Source organism: Prionailurus bengalensis, chromosome D4, assembly GCF_016509475.1.
Source record: "Prionailurus bengalensis isolate Pbe53 chromosome D4, Fcat_Pben_1.1_paternal_pri, whole genome shotgun sequence".
NCBI lineage: Eukaryota > Metazoa > Chordata > Mammalia > Carnivora > Felidae > Prionailurus > Prionailurus bengalensis.
The window spans coordinates 66,181,159-66,200,235 of record NC_057359.1 but is presented as its reverse complement, the minus strand read 5'-3'; the positions used below and the strand labels follow the sequence as shown (position 1 = coordinate 66,200,235).

The 19,077-nt window shown below is 35.1% G+C and overlaps 1 protein-coding gene and 1 pseudogene across 1 annotated transcript; both read left to right on the top strand.

Annotated features, from left to right (window-relative positions):
- The first annotated feature begins 2,005 nt into the window (after positions 1–2,005).
- LOC122474412 lies at positions 2,006–5,492 on the top strand (annotated as a pseudogene).
- A 7,764-nt stretch (positions 5,493–13,256) lies between these two features.
- LOC122474259 (olfactory receptor 13C2) lies at positions 13,257–14,567 on the top strand. Its single transcript, XM_043565108.1, has one exon. It carries the CDS (start codon positions 13,257–13,259, stop codon positions 14,211–14,213), a length of 957 nt encoding a protein of 318 aa, XP_043421043.1. The 3' UTR covers positions 14,214–14,567.
- The last annotated feature ends 4,510 nt before the right edge of the window (positions 14,568–19,077 follow it).

Here is a 19,077-nt window from a genome sequence, read left to right as displayed (position 1 = left end):
CCCATCAGCAATAGCGCACCCATCCTTTGTGTTTGGCTTCTCTCCACTCCCCACTTTTACACAGTCTGTGACCAAGCCCCAAGCAGCACCACCGTCCTGAGTTTTGTCTCAGATGTGGCTGTTTTTCCTGATTCCTTACTTCTGAGGGACTGTGGCTTTGATCTGTTCTGCCCCTCTGCAGGAGGGTCTCACTGAGCAACGGCCAGGTGCCGGCCTCACCCAGGAACGTTTGCGAGACTGTGCTGCTGCCAATGCCCAGAGACTGTGCTGGGTGCCAGCGAGCCCCAGAAAAAGTTCACGAGATAGTGTAGCAGCAGCGTTTCAGTGATTATGGAAAAACACAACATGTGTCTGGCAGTAGGTTTCACTTTTAATAAAACTGTTCCAGCACCAGCAAACATGGTTGTTTTCCCGGGTCCACTGGGGCCTTGCCTTTGGGGACCCACATAGCCTCTAGCAGGTGTCCTCCCAGCAGGGGAACCACCTCTCCCTGTGTGGCCTGAAGAACCCCAGACTCCACTCTGCTCCTGCGGATTCGCCCTTCCCACCAGAGCACCGCCAGGTATGGAGCTGTGGAGTTTCAGACTCTGCACTCCCCCTGTTTATAGAGTCTTAAAGGAGGGAATTTAAACCCTCCCCTTTCTCCTTTCTCCTTTCTCCCTTTTTAGTTTAGTTTAGTGGAAAAAAAACTGTTTCCATTTTTCCACTTTCTCTCCAGCTGCTTTTGGGGAGAGTGCTTTGCCCGTATGCTCCCCCCCACCATCTCTATCCTGTCTCCACATGTAAAAGAGACTCCCTGCCCTCTGCAGCTTCTCTCTCCCCCAGTTCACCTCTCTGAGTTTTGTACCTGCTGAATTGTGTGGTTCAGGTTGTTCATAGTGTTGTGTAATCCTCTGATTAGTTTTCTAGCTGTGCAGGATGAGTTAGTGTTGGTCTGGCTGTATTCATGCACACAAGACACACAAAAAACTTCTAAGCTGTTCTGCCATCTTGGCTCCTCTCTGATAAAAATGTATTTAAAATTTTTTTGTTTTTACATTTTATTTATTTTTGATAGACAGAGACAGAGCACAAGTGGGGGAGGGACAGAGAAAGAGGGAGACACAGAATCTGAAGCAGGCTCCAGGCTCTGAGCTGTCAGCACAGAGCCTGACACAGGGCTTGAACTCACAAACCGCGAGATCATGACCTGAGCCAAAGTCAGACGTTTAACTGACTGAGCCACCCATGCGCCCCCAAAATGTATTTTTTTAAAAAGTTTACTTATTTATTTATTTTGATAGAGACAGGGAGACTTCAAGCAGGGGAGAGGCAGAGAGAAAGGAAAAATCTCTAGCAGGCTCTGCACTGTCAATGCAGAGCCTGATGTGGGGCTCAAACTCCTGAAGCATGAGAAATGACCTGAGCCAAAATCAAGAGGTGGTCGCTTTACTGACTGTGCCACCCAGGTTTTCCTGATTGATAAAAATTTAAAGTGACTCTTGTAGGAGCATGAAATTTGGGATGGATATGTAAAAGAATTTGAAAAAATAAGTCAAGAAAGATGAAGGAAGCCAAAATAGTGCTTATTATATGCTGGGTGCCTTATATGCACCATTTTATTTATTCTCCCAAGAACACCACAATGAGACTGTTAATTATAGGTGAGCATTCTGAGACATAAAAGTTAATTGCCCAAGATCAGATTGCTAGTAACTGGCCTTGTAAGCATAAAGGTCATAGATGTGGGATGCTAGCCCTGAGGTCATTGCTGGCCATAGACAGGCTTAATCCAGACAGAAAACATAAGAAATCTGTGTCTATGTGTTCTGCATAAAGAACCTCTTAATTATCCAGGGCACTGACAAGAGGGTTCCAATGAGGACTGAGTGAAGTAATGTGGACTGAATCTACAGTTTTACCAAAGCAGGGTAGGGCTGGGAAGAGGAAAATCTGGGGAAACTATAGGTAGAGTCCCCATAGCTCTTTCTGCAGCACAGACTAGTATGTGCCTACCTGAAACCCTATAAGATATCCTCTCATTATGAGTAAGGATTCATATGTGCCCATGGCAGCTGGGTCCTGGTTTTCTGGGGTTATCAACTCTGCAGTACAAACTGCATTTGTGGTACAATTGACCTTCTGTAAGAATAATGTCATCAATCATTTCTCCTGTGAACTTCTTGCTATCATGAAACTGGCCTGTGCTGACATCTCAGGCAGTGAGTTCATCAGGCTCATGGTCACAACACTGTATATTGACTATTAATTATCATTATCTTTTACACATTAATCATTGTCAGCATCCTCATATTTGCTTTTCTAAGGGGAGAAACAAAGTATTCTACACCTGCTCAGCCCATCTGAGGTAATAATATTCTACAGAACCATTCTCTTCATGTACATGAAGCCCAAGTCTAAAGACACACTTAAATCAGATGATTTCAGTGCTACTGACAAACTGATATCCATGTTCTATGGGGCGATGACTTCAATGATGAATCCTTTAATCTAAAGTCTCAGAAACAAGGATGTGAAGGAGGCAGCTTCATAGCAGCTTCTTTAGCAAGTTAAAGGAAAAGGTGATTGGACTGTGAACACATTGGACTTCGTTGAAACTTTAGAATTATGTTGGAAGTTTGGTTACTTTTACTTTTTTTGCACTTTTATATTATTTAGCAATTTTTCATAATGAAAAAGCATACAGCATTTCAATATTATGGCATGCTCACTATAGAGAATTTGCAAGATACAGACAGTAGGGTGAGGGAAATAAAGAGGTCACCTATTACTCTAACACTAGGAGATGGGTTTCAAGCGTTTTGAACAATATCTTTTGTGTTCTGTATATACTGCAATGTTGGAATTGGGTATTATATGTCTTTTTATGTTCACCTTTATACATAGTCCTATTTCATACACATCATTTCATCAAATCTTTCAAAATAAATAAGTTCTCTGTTGTGAGAAAAGCAAAACAGAAAAATCCTCAAAACTGCACCCACATTCTCCAGTGGAGAGCCTTGTGTTGTAGTTTCACATTAATCTCAAAATCCTCCTAAGTCATTGGAGATACTATTTTCTTGGAGAATATCTTTCCTGTGGAACTAAGTGTGCAAGCATTTGGGACTATTGAGGGAAACGGGTAAATGCCTTAAGGATGGAGCCTATGCAATCAATCAGAACGTCCTTATTTTATCTTCTTTCTTTGTTTCACCTTACATGTTAGCTCTAGCATAAAGAAAATTTTGCAAAATTAAAACTGGGTTGAAAAAATCAGTCTATTGGTCTAGACAGTAATGTGGACAAGTGTTGGGTTAGATGGCGTCATATCCATGCCCATTTAGGAGAAGCCAGGCTTTTTGATATCCTGAGATCATTCCAATACTTTTCCAAAACTTAGAAGAGTATCTAAGTTCTTGATTTCTAGTGTGGACCTGCATTGATGTCTTGTCTCTCTTACTAATAGCTTTGTCACCTTAGTGATCTGAGAAGGTAGATTTGGGGGGATGTCACACAGGATGTGATATTATCTTGATTTTGCTTGGCTTCCTCCTCACATTTTTACTCTATCTGAAGAACATTTCTAATTTACAGGCCAACAGGAATGAGAAAGTGTGTTCAAGAGTAAGCCACATTCTAGGAAATCCATTAGGCTGGATAAATTTTATATTGATGGAACAGTAAAGTTAGAAGATGTTAGAGATTAACATATTTTACATAGGCAAATAAGAGTTAAGTGCTTGTGGTAATTGGGTATATTAATGTCACTTTTCCAAGTTCAGTTTTTAATTTTAATGGCAGGAATATCAAACAGTCATGAACTCTATATAAGTCCCTTTAACTTCCATCCTAGATATGCACAGATTAAATCTGATGGCAAAGGTTGAGACTATTGATGTATTAGAAGCACACCCTAGTGAGATAGGCTGTAAAAACCTATTAGTGGGGTGTTTGGGTGGCTCACTTGGTTAAGCGTCAGACTCTTGATTTCAGCTCAGGTCTGCTCTCCCACTTCCTGAGCTGGAGCCCTGCAATGGGCTGTGTGCTGACAGCACAGAGTGTGCTTGCAATTCTCTCTCTCCCTCTCTCTCTGCCCCTCTCCAGCTTGGGTGCTCTCTCTCTCTCAAAACAAACAAACAAACAAACAAACAAACAAACAAACAAACATAAAAACCTATTAGTTTCCATAAACACACTCAAAGGACTTTTATTTCCTGAAGAATTCCTGGTATGTAGAAAACCTCTAGAGTCAAGCATATTGTGTTTGACCCACAGGCCATTTTGGATACTCAGACTCTACTTTCTGTTTTTGTTTTTGTTTGTTTGTTTGTTTGTTTGTTTGTTTTAGCTTAAATCAAACTGCTTCCATAAGCTCTCTGGGATGACTGACCTAGGGCCTAGTCTTCTATCAGACTTTAAATTTTTGAATCTACTTAATTAAAGAAAGTAGAAATTATATTGTATCTTTTCTAATGTCTTATTTAATTTTGAGAGAGAGAGAGAGAGAAAATGAACAAGTAGGGGAGGGGCAGAGAGAGAGAGAGGGACAGAAAATCCAAAACAGGCTCTGCACTGACAGCAGTCAACCTGGTGTGGGGCTTTAACTCACAAACGGTGAGATCATGACCTGAGCAAATCAGATGCTCAACCAAACTGAGCCACCCAGATGGAAGTAGAAATTTTAATATGCATATTTCTCCTCAGAAGAGAAGATGAAGATAGTTTTTTCCCTGTCAGTGTTGCAGAATAAATTCTGAAGAAAAGAAAAACAAGTCATCTGTTTTGATGTATCCATATGTTCAAATTGCTAGGCATACATGTTATCACTATAATACCGATATGCTTTATTTAATACTTCAGCCTCTACAGGGTTTTTCCGTTCAGGAAATTTATTTTAAAAGACTTTTCTATTTTTCCAATTCTCATTTAATTAGGATTTTGTGACTTGGAAAACTTAAATTTCCTGACAATTCTGGGAAGGAATTATTGCATAGAAACACTTCCATACTATTATTTAATAATAATAAATGAAATATTTTTTCCCATTCAGAGTGTATTCTATCATTTGTAACTAATCCCTGATTGATATGTATGGCATATGAGGTCATCTTTGCTTTGGTCTGTTTAGTTTCATCTTCCACCAGCCCCCATATGCCTCTCTGTTTATATTCTTGTGATGCTGCGTTATTTTTATTTCCCTGCCTTCATCATGCCATTTCTTGTCTTATACCATGGTGTTATTGTTTCTTCTTCCTGGATGTCCTTCCTCATATTATTTACCTCTCAAAATCCCACTCAAAAAGTTCAGGTATCACCTCTCCTGGCAAGTGTGTCTTGATTCTGAGTTACTTGTCACTTATACTTCCATAGCACATTAAACCATCATTTTATTTTCTATTTTTGAGAGAAAGAGAGTGGGGGAAAAGCAGAGGGAGAGGGAGATAGAGAATCTCAAGCAGGCTCTACTCCCAACACAGAGTCCTATCTGCAGCTCGATCTTAGAACTGTAGGATCATTCAGAACATGAGCTGAAATCAATAGTCAGACACTTAACCACTGAGCCACTCAGGTGCCCATAAACCATCATTTTAATTGCAGCATTACGACCTTTTATTGAAATCATCTGATTACATGGAAATTTTTATTACTACCTATAGGACAGGTAGAGACTGCATCTTGGGCATTTTTATATTCATAGAAATTCTTACTATTGGCTTCATTGAGTAATTGAGTATGTATATAATAAATATATAAACAGTGATTTTAGAAAATATAAAACACTTAATAGAAATATGGGTAGAAGACATGAGTATACAACACATATAAAAGACAATACAGCTATTTAAGACACAACAAAAGTTAAATATTATAGTAGTTAAAAATTCCATTAAAAGGCATGATGAGATACTATTTTAAGCCCTGTAGATTACCAAAAAAAAAATTCCACTCTATTGAAAGCATCATTGATGACAAGAGCAAGAGAAAAATCAGCAGTACTGTAATACTGGTGGAAGCATAAACTAGTATTATCTTTTAGATTCATAAAAATCGTCACTGTTTTTGGCCACATCATTTCACTTCTAGAATTCGATTTTAACAAAGTGATTTGAACTAATTTTGTTGAAAATGATTTAAAAAGAAAAAGAGAAAAATATCATTCAAAAGTAAGCAGCCTTAAGGTTCATCATTGGATCTTTAGAGGGGCAAATGATTTTAGCTTGATTTATTATGTTGTTTTATAATGAATATCAGGCTCCTTTCTGAACTATGGTTGTTTTCAGCTTTGTTTCTTAAACCTTTATATATTATCTGAGGATATCTTTTCTTTCCTTGCCTTTCTTTTCCCTTCTCCTTCCTTCCTTCTAAAAAAACATTTTCCTTTCCTGTACAAAGACTGTGTATTACTTTTAGAATATTTACAATGTAAATATGTGTTCATTCAAAAAGTCAACTTTTATTATAAGATAATTTATAAAGTGAATATAAAATTGTACAGTAAATAATCTATACTTCCAAAAAGGTTGTGTGTGTGTGTGTGTGTGTGTGTGTGTGTGTGTGTTTGCATGTGTGTAAGACAGGGAGAAAAAGAGATTGAAAAATTGAGAGAGAATTCAGTTGGGGAAATTTTGATGACTATACATGAGCCTCTTTATGATTTTTGTGTGAAACAGTGTAATGGGCCTCTTGTAATTAGGTCTTTAGGGCTTTATTTCTGAAGTCTCATGTTTTATACATATTTCATTTATGAAGCAATTTAAAGTTGCTCATAGAGGTTTAGAGAGGTCCTTAAGAACACTTAAATTGTGTCCTAAAGCATGGAGCAGATTCTTTAGATATTTGTGGGTCCACAATGGGGCAGTGTTTTAGCCTGCGCTTTATGGGGAAATTGCCCCATTCCTAAAATGTATGGTTAAGTATCAATTTCCTTCCTATTTTGAACTAGAAGAATCTAATGGTGCTTTGTCTGAACTAGCAGAATTTATCTTTGTATTCACACCTGTAACAGTCATGTGTCTATAAATGTCAAACAATCAGTGAGTTTCTATGGCCAAATGATTACTCACTAGTAGCTGCCTCTTTGGAGGCTCAGCTACTAATGTGGAGTCATGAAGATTGGCTGCAAGTAGAAAAGCAGGACAAAATCATCTGTTGCTGCAACCTAGAGAGACAGGCAGTCTCTGGGTTGAAGGTAAGTTACTGCAAAGGCAGGAAACAAACTTATCATCGATAAGTAGGAGTTGGGCTGATGCTTTAAAAGTGTCAATTTTGAACATGAGGTGTTTTTCTCATTGAGAGATTGAGTGTTAGAAAGGGAATTTAAGGGTCTAGTGACTGCGATGTGGTGGGGGAAAAAGAGCTATGAGACCAAAAGAGCAGTTCTGTATGCAAAGACCACTGCACAACCAACTGGAAGGAATTTGCCCAGCAGGATGAGTTACTTTTTATTAATGTTCAGCTTTTTAGTGTGTTACATCGTATTTGGACACTGTTATTTACTTGAGCGAATTGAGGCTTACTATAGGGTGTACAGTAGACTGTGTTCTTTGGTAAACAAGTCATCGCTGGTCCTCTAGCAACAGCTCAGTTCCATTTGGTTCAGTCACTTAAGAACCAGGTGAACTGTGTTCCAGGTACTGTTCTAGGGCCTCTTTATACAGAGATAACATACGAGGAGGATCCTATGACCAATTTGGATTTTTTTAAAGAAAGTGAACAGTATCGTTTTGTGAACTGAAAAAGAAAATATACCAAAGCAATGCATAGCCAGAAAGACACCTGCTTGGGCATTATTCTAGTATGTTTGCATGCAGTATTGGGGACTATTTTGAATATCTGCTTTTCGATCATTAGGTTATAATTGTAAAAGTGAGTAACTTTTCCTTTTCCTTTTCCTTTTTATGTCAAGAGGCTTGCTAAAAATGTTAAAATAGTCTTAGTCAAAAAAGTTAGTCATGTGTTTTAAGACAAGGAACACACTGGTACCTTACTACAACCCTATATTTTTATAGAGAGAATTGAATTTGATATAAGGCAGAACTTGAGATGATTTTTGCCATTTTGGCACCTAATTTTCTGGTGTCCAGAAGATTGGGGTGACTGTGATAAAGTGTATTAGGATCTGTATGTAGGATGAAATAATACCATTTGTCAGAACATTGTGTGTGATCTGATTAAGCTTTTAAGCTACATGTACTTGATAAAGAAATGACTGTTTCAGAGATGTAAAAAAAAAAAAAAAGAAGGAAGAAATGAACAGAGAGGCATGAAGGAAACCACTGACAATGGGAACCATTGTTGTGCTATTTGCATTATATGCACCAGCTCCTCTAGTCATATAAACAAATATTATGATATAAGTGTTTTTATCTTCATTCTTTACCAAGGATGATGATAATCAGAAACGTACCCAGGCCATCTAGTTAAGAGGCAGAGATGGTGTGTGACCTAAGTTTGCCTCCAAAGTCTGTGTGCCTGACAGTGGTATGGAATGTGCGTGTTAGAATATCATGTAGCATGGGGATAGCTAATGGAACCATGGTTTTGGCAGAGATGATTTTTCACAGGGGTGCATATAATCTTCAGTATTCAAAGAACCCCTGGTGTACCTAATGCCTTTGGGGGTCTCAAGTGGTTTGAGACCTAACCCAGAAAAGTATGACAAATTCTATAAGATGGAAATCTTCTAAAAAATTAAATAATTTTAAAAGTTAGGGCAAAGAGGATTTTAAAACAGGAAAATCAGATTTGGCTTTGGGTGATCCCAAGAAGACTAGTTATGGTCTGAAAATGAGAAGATGGATCCTTATTTCAGAGCAAAGTGCCTCATAACATTAGGTGGACAACGGAATTGAGAATGGAACAAGAATAATAGCTAGCATATTGAGCTATTATTTATTGAGCTATTATTTTGTGGGGAATTTTACTACTCATAAAAGCAATAATGCATTTAATGGAAAGGAAATGACATAGGATATAAGGATAGACCCTTAACCTGGTCAAAGAATAGTTTACAGCTTGATGGTGGGACAGGAGATGGTTATGGGCCTGAAAATCCTAATGATACTATTAAGTATCTTGAGTATTGAAAATTTGACTATATTTAGAGTACCTATTAGTCTCCAAGTCTCATGTAGTGTGTAATACTGAACAAGTTAGAACAATTTTCAAACATACCGCCTTGTGTCCTATGACAATGGATGGTTTGATGTAGTATATGTCATGTAGTGATGTAAGTGAAAGGAGAGAGAGAGGCAGGCAGTGAATCTCAAGAGCTTTAATGTTGCTTTTTAACTAATAAGCAATCTATTCATAAAGTGCCAAAATTTCAAAAAGTAGTAAAAGATATACTGTAAATAGCCAACTTTCCATTCCTGTTAATCAGCTATCCATTTCATTTTCTGGTGATAACTATTCTTGTTTCTTTTTCTAGAGATATTCTATATATGAGCAAAAATGCGTGTATGTATGTGTATCATAATGCATATATAATATTTTTTCACAAATGTTAGTGTGTCATATACTATTAATGCTATTCTGAGCATTAATTAATGCTATTCTGAGCATTAATTTTCCAGTTAATATTTCTTAAAGGTATTTCCACATCAATGCACAAAAAGACCCATATTCTTTTTGACAGCAGAATAGTATTCCATTATTTCTATGTCCCCTTTTCCTGGAAATGTAAACTGTTTCCACATCTGCTAATACAGACAATATGTTAATGAATCAATTTGTATGTAAATCACTTTACACATGTGCTAGCATAACTAGTGATAATTACTTACAGGTAGATCTTGGTCAATGATTATATGTATGCTTTTGATTTTGACATATATTTCCAAATTGTCCTCCATAGAGGATGTACCAATTAGAGTGTACATTGAGAATATAGGAGTTCCTGTCTCCTTGCCCTTAGGAGGCAAGCCATTAGAGGTGAAACCATGCCTTGTCCTTATGAGATCAGTGCATAGACATCTAAAGAATGAGTCATGGTGAGAGATGTAGGAAAATTCTCTGTAGCTCCCTGTGATGTTGGTCACTCAGTTTCTTGAAAACTTTTTTGAATATGTGTGTGTGTGTGTGTGTGTGTGTGTGTGTGTGTGTAGTGTTTGTATATTCATACTTATATGTATAATTATATATAAACTTTAATGTACCAAATAAAATAACGATGTCAATTAACAGCAGGCACAACTTATATATACATATGTATGTATATTACCAATATATATTTTAATATATACTTATATATTACATGTTATACATATATTTGTTGTATATGATATATAACTATATATTGTATATTATGCATAATTATGTATATTATATCCTTAGGGTATATTCTGAAATGTAGAATTTGGTAGAAAAGTCATGCATTTTTATCTGCGATTTTAAAAAAGAAAGATATTTGATAATTTATGGAAATTTAGATAATCTATTACATTATAATCTGAGGAAAATTCTGCAAATATACTCTAACCAAACCAAAATATAAATTAACATGTGGTCCTGAAGAGAATAGAAGAGAAACAGAAGAGAGAGGAACCAATAGTGAACAATGAGTAAATATAGAGTGGTAAATACATTGATGAAGAATATCCAATACGTATAGTGTAAGGGCTGAGAAAGAACTCTCAAAAAGGCTCATTGTAAGGAAATTATAAACACTTCTACATTATTTCACTGACTGAAATTTAGCAATTTGAGGATAGAAATGGGGGAATAAAAGTATTCTTGTAGTTCTGTCTTCATTTAATGTTTGAGGGATAGTTTAGGAGATTAGGCAGCACTCTAGTAGAAAAAAATAATCATTATGAGCAAATGGTTGGGTCCTGTAAGTCAAATTTTGAGAGTAGAGAAAGAGAAGATATCCACTTACTTATGGAATGGTAAAATTGAGTAGAGCGTTCAAGTTAATGAAAACAAATAAGAATGACAACTTAACCAGCAAAAATAAGGAAGTGGGAAAAAAAGAGAATGCACTAATGTAAAGTAAATAAGTTATAAAAATAAAGTATATGGAAAGAAGAAAATTAAATAGATTAATAACTATATTTTAAAGTGAATGGACTAAATACTTTCATATAAGACAGAGACTGTAAAAGGAGATTAAAAATTTAAACCAGATATATGTTACTTATAAGTACTATACTTAAAGCGAGAAAGAGAAAGAAAAGTTGAAAATAATGGGATGCACTAAGAGTAGGCAAAAGCTCCCAAACTAAGAGGAAACAGGAGTGTAATAGAAATATCCTAAAAGTGGAAAATAAAGCACAAAACAGGAGAAAGGCCAATTAAGAACAGTCATAGTTTATAAAGATTATTAGCCATTAACAACACAGAAGTAAGCATATAAAAAAATCCTACTTATATAGGCAGAACATGCTTACCAATATTTATATATAATTTATTAATTATAGATGACAGAAGTTAATTATTTCAAAGGTTTGAATAATACATTAAATAAACTTGATTATATGTATACATGTATGCATGTATTGTGTATCTATATAAAATCATATGTCTCTCTCAAAGAGAATTCATATCTTTTGTTAACATTTACAACATGGATCAAGTAATTGGCTGCCAAAGTCTCCATAACTAGAGAATTATAGGTCATTTCTCATGTCATAAAATTGGAAATAACAAAAATCGAACACAAATATCTAATGACTAGAGTTCAAGAAACACACACTTGGGTAACTCCTGGTTAAAGAGGAAAAGGAAAAATAATTATCTAGAAGTTAATGAAAAGAACATTTCATATCAAAATCTAAGTTTTTAGGAAACAACGTATTTTAAGAGCATGAATTACAGTTAGCAATAGGGAAGAAGGGAAATATTAAGGAATTTAGTTCTTATTTCATGAAATTAGAAAATCCAAATAAGCTTGAAAAAAATTTACAAACAAACTTCTTAAGTTCATAAGACAGGGATAAAAAGATTGGAAAGGATAAATCTATCCAAAAGCCTCCTTTCCTTTTAAGAGAAGATCTGTAATATAGGGAAATGCCTTGTGAGACTAATACAGAAAAAATATCACTTAAGATAGTAAGGAAAAAGGAGATAAAACGTCTCACAAGGGAGAGCACAGATTATAAGGATTAAATGCAACCCTATGACAACACATTTGTAGCAAAATATAAAGTATTAAAATGAATTTCTCTCAAATCTCCATGTTGAAATCTTACTTCTTTCTGAACAATCATCTATTTTGGTTTGATATTTCTTTTGAAACGTTAGTATTAGAAAATATTAGTAAATTAGATTACAAGGTAATCTAGTCTATGAGCCAAGTTCTCTGCAAATTGAATAATTAAGAATTTACACTCTGCAGCCATATGGCTTGGGGTTAATCTTAGTTATACCATTATTTAGCTATATGACCTTGACCTTAGGCAAATTACTTAACTTTTATGTGCTTTATTTTCTTCCTCTGTTAATAAAGATGATGATGCTAACAACAGTAATTGCCTAATACGAATGCCATTCAGACTAAATGAGGTAATGCATAAAGTAAGCAATTAGTAGTGGATTGGCACAGAGTGACAAATAGTAGTCATTATTTTGTCTTTCATTTTATTCCTTTATTCAACATATATTTTTGAACATCTCTTTCTGTGTCCACTTCACTATAGGTACTGGACTGTGGAAGTAAACAACAAAAGTACCTACCTTTGTAAAGTTTACATGCTGCTGGTCAAGACAGATAGTAAACATAATTTCAAGGAGTGACAAATTATAATTTCAAGGAGTGACAAGATCATTGATTTATTGTGTGGTGGTGTGTAGCCAGTAAAAATGGTTTATTGTTCAGTTACACATAAAATACAATGCTAAGTTTTTATTATAACCTCTAGTTTACATATGTAATGATAAATATGATAAAACGGCCAGGCTTCAGCAAGGAAGACTTAGGTTTGAATCTGACTTAGCTCTGATATATATTTACCTTTAGTCAAGTTTACTTAATATTTATACTTTAGTTTATCTGTAAAATGTGGATTACAATACCTCTATTTTAGCACTATGATGAGATTAACTAAATTACATGACACATTGCATGTAGCATAAAACATGTTAGTTTCCTCTTCCTTGCTTTGGTTCATTTTTGTATACTTCTTTTTTTTTCTTTAGTCTTCTCCTTTAGAAATATTTTTCCCTTCTGGAAGAATATGGTACTTGTAAACTAGTACACATTTGAAAGTAATCGTAAGATACACATTTTGTTTTAACAAATATTAATGTTTTACAGGTAAAAGAGAAACAGTAGAATGGAATGGGAAAATCAAACCATTCTGGTGGAATTCTTTTTAAAGGGACTTTCTGGCTACCCAAGGCTTGAGCTACTCTTTTTTGCACTGATCTTAATAATGTATGTTGTCATCCTTCTGGGCAATGGCACCCTTATTTTAATCAGCATCTGGGACCCCCACCTTCACACCCCTATGTACTTCTTCCTGGGGAACCTCTCCTTCTTGGACATCTGCTACACCACCACCTCCATTCCCTCCACACTGGTGAGCTTCCTCTCAGAAAGAAAGACCATATCCTTCTCTGGCTGTGCAATACAGATGTTTCTCGGCTTGGCCATGGGGACAACAGAGTGTGTGCTCCTGGGCATGATGGCCTTTGACCGGTATGTGGCTATCTGCAACCCTCTAAGATATCCTGTCATCATGAGCAAGGATTCCTATGTGCCCATGGCAGTTGGGTCCTGGATCATAGGAGTCATCAACTCTGCAGTACAAACCGCATTTGTAGTACAATTGCCTTTCTGTGGGAATAACGTCATCAATCATTTCTCCTGTGAAATTCTGGCTATCATGAAACTGGCCTGTGCTGACATCTCAGGCAATGAGTTCATCATGCTCGTGGCTACAACACTGTTTATATTGACACCACTGTTATTAATCATTATCTCTTACACATTAATCATTGTCAGCATCCTCAAAATTCGCTCTTCTGAGGGGAGAAGCAAAGTTTTCTCCACATGCTCAGCCCATCTGACTGTGGTGATAATATTCTATGGAACCATTCTCTTCATGTACATGAAGCCCAAGTCTAAAGACACACTTAATTCAGAGGACTTGGATGCTACTGACAAACTTATATCCTTGTTTTATGGGGTTATTACTCCTATGATTAATCCTTTAATCTACAGTCTTAGGAACAAGGATGTGAAGGAGGCAGTAAAACACCTATTGAGAAGAAATGTTTTTAATAAGTAAATGGGAAAGGGACAGGTTATTTTTATAATCACAATATGAAAATCAATTAGGGAAACCAAAGAGCCTAATAGATCGGTTCTTATTGCTGTGTCAAATTCATCTCTCAAATCTCTCAAGCTTTAAAAATTTTTTTGGTGCAGTGCATAATGAAAATAAGTAAATGCCTATGTTTTAGGAGTCAGCGATTATGGTTTTTTCTTATTGTTCAAGAGCTTGAACGTGAGGGCAAGTAGAGGGGTAATGTAATAGTGAGAGAGATTTCCAGACAGGACAATGTTACCCTTTAAATGCTTTTTGATAAGATTATTTTCAAAACCAATTTAATATTTTCTTACTTTATAAGACAGAATAAAAACCTGTTTCAGATTTTTAAAACTGTTAAAATCATGAACTTACAATATTGTATTTACTAAAAAATATAATTTACTTGGAGCTTGTTCATATATGTAATGTTGATTGTCCTCTGTCTAGGTAGCTGTACAATATTAAACTTTTTGGTTCTAGTATAATAATTTTTTATAACTTTTTGTTCATATCCACCTATGAAGTATTAAGTTATTATTCTTTTCTACTTTCAACATATCTACTTTGACAGTCTTTTTTTCTGAAGGCCTTCTGATACATGGGATCTAACTGCTTTGGATGTGGAATTAAATGACTGATTTTTAAAGCCTTTTGAAAATTAAAAGAAAATAACTACTTAGTGAAATATCCATGGATAAAAGTAGAACTATATCTTTTCCTTTGTACCACTGACTTTCTATCCATGAAGTATGTTGCTAATCCAGGAGGAATCTGTTATTATGGAATGGTGGATCTACCTTTAGATGGTTTTTACATTTGGTTTTTATCTGGGATTTCCATTTCTTTTCTATGTTATGGTAACGTTCAGCTTTAAAAACATTTACTTTTATCATTTTATTCCTTCATCTGAATTTCATACTTTAAATATTCATATTAGATTTGAATGATTAATATTATATATTTTTTCTTCCTCTATCATATTATTCTCAGAGTTTTTTTATTTAAAAATTTAAGTAATTTAGGTTATGTTTCTTTTTTAAAACAATATCCTATATTTTTAAAAAAATTAAATTGAAGTTAATTAACAAACAGTGTAGTCTTGGCTTCAGGAGTAGAACCCAGTGATGCATCACTTATATATGACACCCAGTGCTCATCCTGAAAAGTGCTCTCCATCACCCATTTAATCCACCCCTCCACTCACACTCCAACAACCCTCAGTTTATTTTCTGTCTTTAAGAGTCTCTTATGGCTTGCCTCCCGCTCTGTTCTTATCTTATTTTTCCTTCTGAGCCCCTATGTTCATTTGTTGAGTTTCTCAAATTCCACATGTGAGTGAAATCATATGATATCTTTCTCTGACTAATTTATAATACCCTGTAGTTCTATCCATGTTGTTGCAAATGGCAGGACTTCATTCTTTTTAATCGCCAAGTTGTATTCCATTGTACATGTATACCACATCTTCTTTATCAGTTTGTCAGTTGGGTGGACATTTGGGCTCTTTCCATAATTTGGCTATAGTTGATAGTGCTGCTATGAACATTGGGGTGCATATGCCCCTTCGAATCAGCATTTTTGTATCCTTTGGTTAAATGTGTAGTAGTGCGATTACTAGTTCTATTATTAATTTTTTGAGGAAACTCCATACTGTTTTCCAGAGTGGCTGTATCAGTTTGCATTCCCGCCAACAGTGCAAAAGGGCTTCCCTGTCTCCACATCCTTGCCATCATCTGTTGTTCCTATCTCGAGAAGCAAGAAATGTCCCCAGTACATAACCTAATCTTATAACTAGAAAGAAAGAAGCTAGAAAAGGAACAGGAAATAAAGCCCAAAGCCAGCATAAGGGAAATAATAAACATTAGAGGAACTAAATGATATAGAATCCAAAGAAACCAAAACAGATATATGAAACTAAGAGCTGTTTTTTTTGAAATAATAGCTTATGATTCTTTTAGAATTTTAGAAAACTTTAAGATATTAGTTTACTTGGTTTTACTCTGATTGCTTCAGCTTTTTAAACACTGCTTAAAATTCTACGTTATTTAATTGCTAATTTTTATTTAGATTTTAAATTTTTATTGTTTTTTTAACCTTTTAATTTTTTAAAAATCTTGTGTTTACTTTTAATTGTAAAATAGAGATTCATTTTCCCCTTATAGTTCAGAAAGAGGCAGCAGTGAGCATTTTATAAGATACTACATCACAAAAGAAAGGCCTCCTTTATTCCATTGTCATTATACTTCTATCTCTGTCTCCTTGAATCTTTTATTTTTCTTAGTAATAATAGTAGTAAATAATTATTTTCTGGGAATGTCCTTCAAGAAATTTGAGAGAACCACAAGTTCATGATCCTTCCAAGATCCTATATCTATCTAACTAACTAACTAACGAACGAACGAACGAACGAACGACAGCAACAACAAAAAGACCTAAGACCTGAGTGACTTCTTGTAATGGTGTACTTTCTGAAACTATAAGGGGGATAAAATGTTTTAAATTTCTCCAATATGCAAAGCTGTTAGGATATACTGAGCCAACATTTGTCTAAAACCACGAGCTGTCAGCATACTCAAGGAGGTAGTGAAAGATTTGACTGACAAACCACAATAGAGGTTTTGTATAACAGGTTCACAGCCTGATTTACATCAAACATATTTATTCCCAAGATGGAGTTCTTGGGAATTTCTTTCCAGAACAGTCATATATGTATGTCATATATATACTGTGTATATATATATATATATATATATATATATATATATATATATACTGTTTGTCACTCCTTTGCATTACTTTCTTTCATCATCATGATCAGTGAGAAGCTGGCTAGAACCCAGTTTATACAAAATAAGATTTTAAAACATGGCATCAGAGTCGTTTCACTGATTCATGGTTTCCTGACTTTGTTGGATTTAGACTTGGTCATTGTGCAGCTTCCCAGAAAGTGGAACCACCATATTGCAGATTGGCCCTTCTTTGGAAAATGCTTAGGGAGCAGATAGACTAGCAATTTGTAAACTTTAGTTGGCTTTCTTAGGAGAGAGTGATGTGCCATTCAGAGGGGGACAGAATAACTGAAGGGTGACTGAATGAGAGTGTTTAGAGACTACTGGTTGTGGCTGATCTCTTGTTTCATACCACTATTTAGGCTTCAGGACCAGTCATTTCTGCCTGTTCTTCAATGTCATCAATGCTGATGTCATTTTGATCCAGTTTGTCTCATCCCATGCATGGATTTACATTCCCTTCATTCCCTGAACTATAGCTAGCTCTGGGCTTCTATTTACTAACTGAAGATTTGAGGAAGATACAAAGGAATGACAATGCAGAAAAGGAAAAAAGAATAACCCTAATTAGACTTCAGATCTCACTCTATCTAACCTCCACCATGAGCTTACATAAAGATTCCTTATCATCCGTCTCTCCCCTAGGCTCTGGTCACCTGTTATGTTAATAGGGTTCACTGTTTCTCATTTAAGAATTATATCTTACATTTGTTATCATCCTTAGTCCCAGAGAAGCATGACTCCATGTACTTGCTTCTGGACCTTGGAAGACATCAGGTTCAGACCAAAACTTAAGTAGTTGCTGTCAGCTAGGGCACAAACAAAGCGTAATGCCAGTTTTTGTTTGTTTGTTTTGTTTGTTTTGTTTTTGTTTTTGTTTTTGCTTTTCTAGTCAAACATCTTGTGTCTTTGGAACATGATGGCCCTAATAGAATCAACCTTGGAATGGTGACCATATGTCTTATTTGCTCAGAACGAGTCTACTTAGCAGAGTTTCCCTGGTGTAATTAGTAATAGTTCACTTTCATTGTCAAGTGTCCTAGCTTGGATGAGAAGAAAAATTATGTAATGCCTTATAAGTGGAGATGAACAAAAAGTTATAAAAATAATACTATACTAAAATGAAAAAGTTTAATATTACATAGCTACATAGAACAAGGATAATCAGCATTTCATATTTGAATAGACTCCAAATAAATCAGATTCTTTTAGTAATTACAATATTATAAATTCATAATTTTAACTGAGTTTTAAAAATCTGAAACCAGTTTTCATTCTGTCTTGTAAAGAAAGTAACAAAATATCCTGGTAGTCCAAGCCTCCTTACCTTACTTTCTAGAACCTTTATATTTTTACCTTTCATACTGAGATACACAACCCATCTGGAATTGATTAATTAACAATCTCTGGGCAGATCATGCCATGCTGTTTAGGGTGTCCTAAATTGTTTTCCACAATTTACTTGGAAATTTGTTAATTTGCTTTACATTTATTAGACATCAGAGTAACATATTTTTACTTATTTTTATTCTCTTCTGTTTTGTCTCACTAAAATCATTAGAAATACATTTTATAGGATTTCTGGGAGCTCATTTACACCCAGTACTAAGAAAATGGACTTTATATTTATAATTGTATTTTGGAACTAGAAATATTTTGTGTCGTCTACAATTTGCTTGTTTGTATTATAAGAGGAATCTTAATTTTTAAGGAACCTAAAACCTAGTTTTAAATAGTCCTTAGCCATTTTCAGGCACCAATACATTTTTCAAATAAAATTCTCTCATTTTACCTTATATGTCTCAACTCCTGAATATGTTACTCTAAGTACCAGAATTCATAACCAGTACTAAAAGTAATGATAAATGATATAAATAATGAAAACAAATCTGTCACTATTTATGAATAATGCTCTATGATGTAGGATACTCAAATGATCTATAGTATTGGACTTAAAAAGTGAATTAATGTCAACTATGCTTCAATTAAACATTTTAAAAAATTGCAAAAAAGTGAATTTACCAAGATTGCTAAATATCAGTTTAGCATAG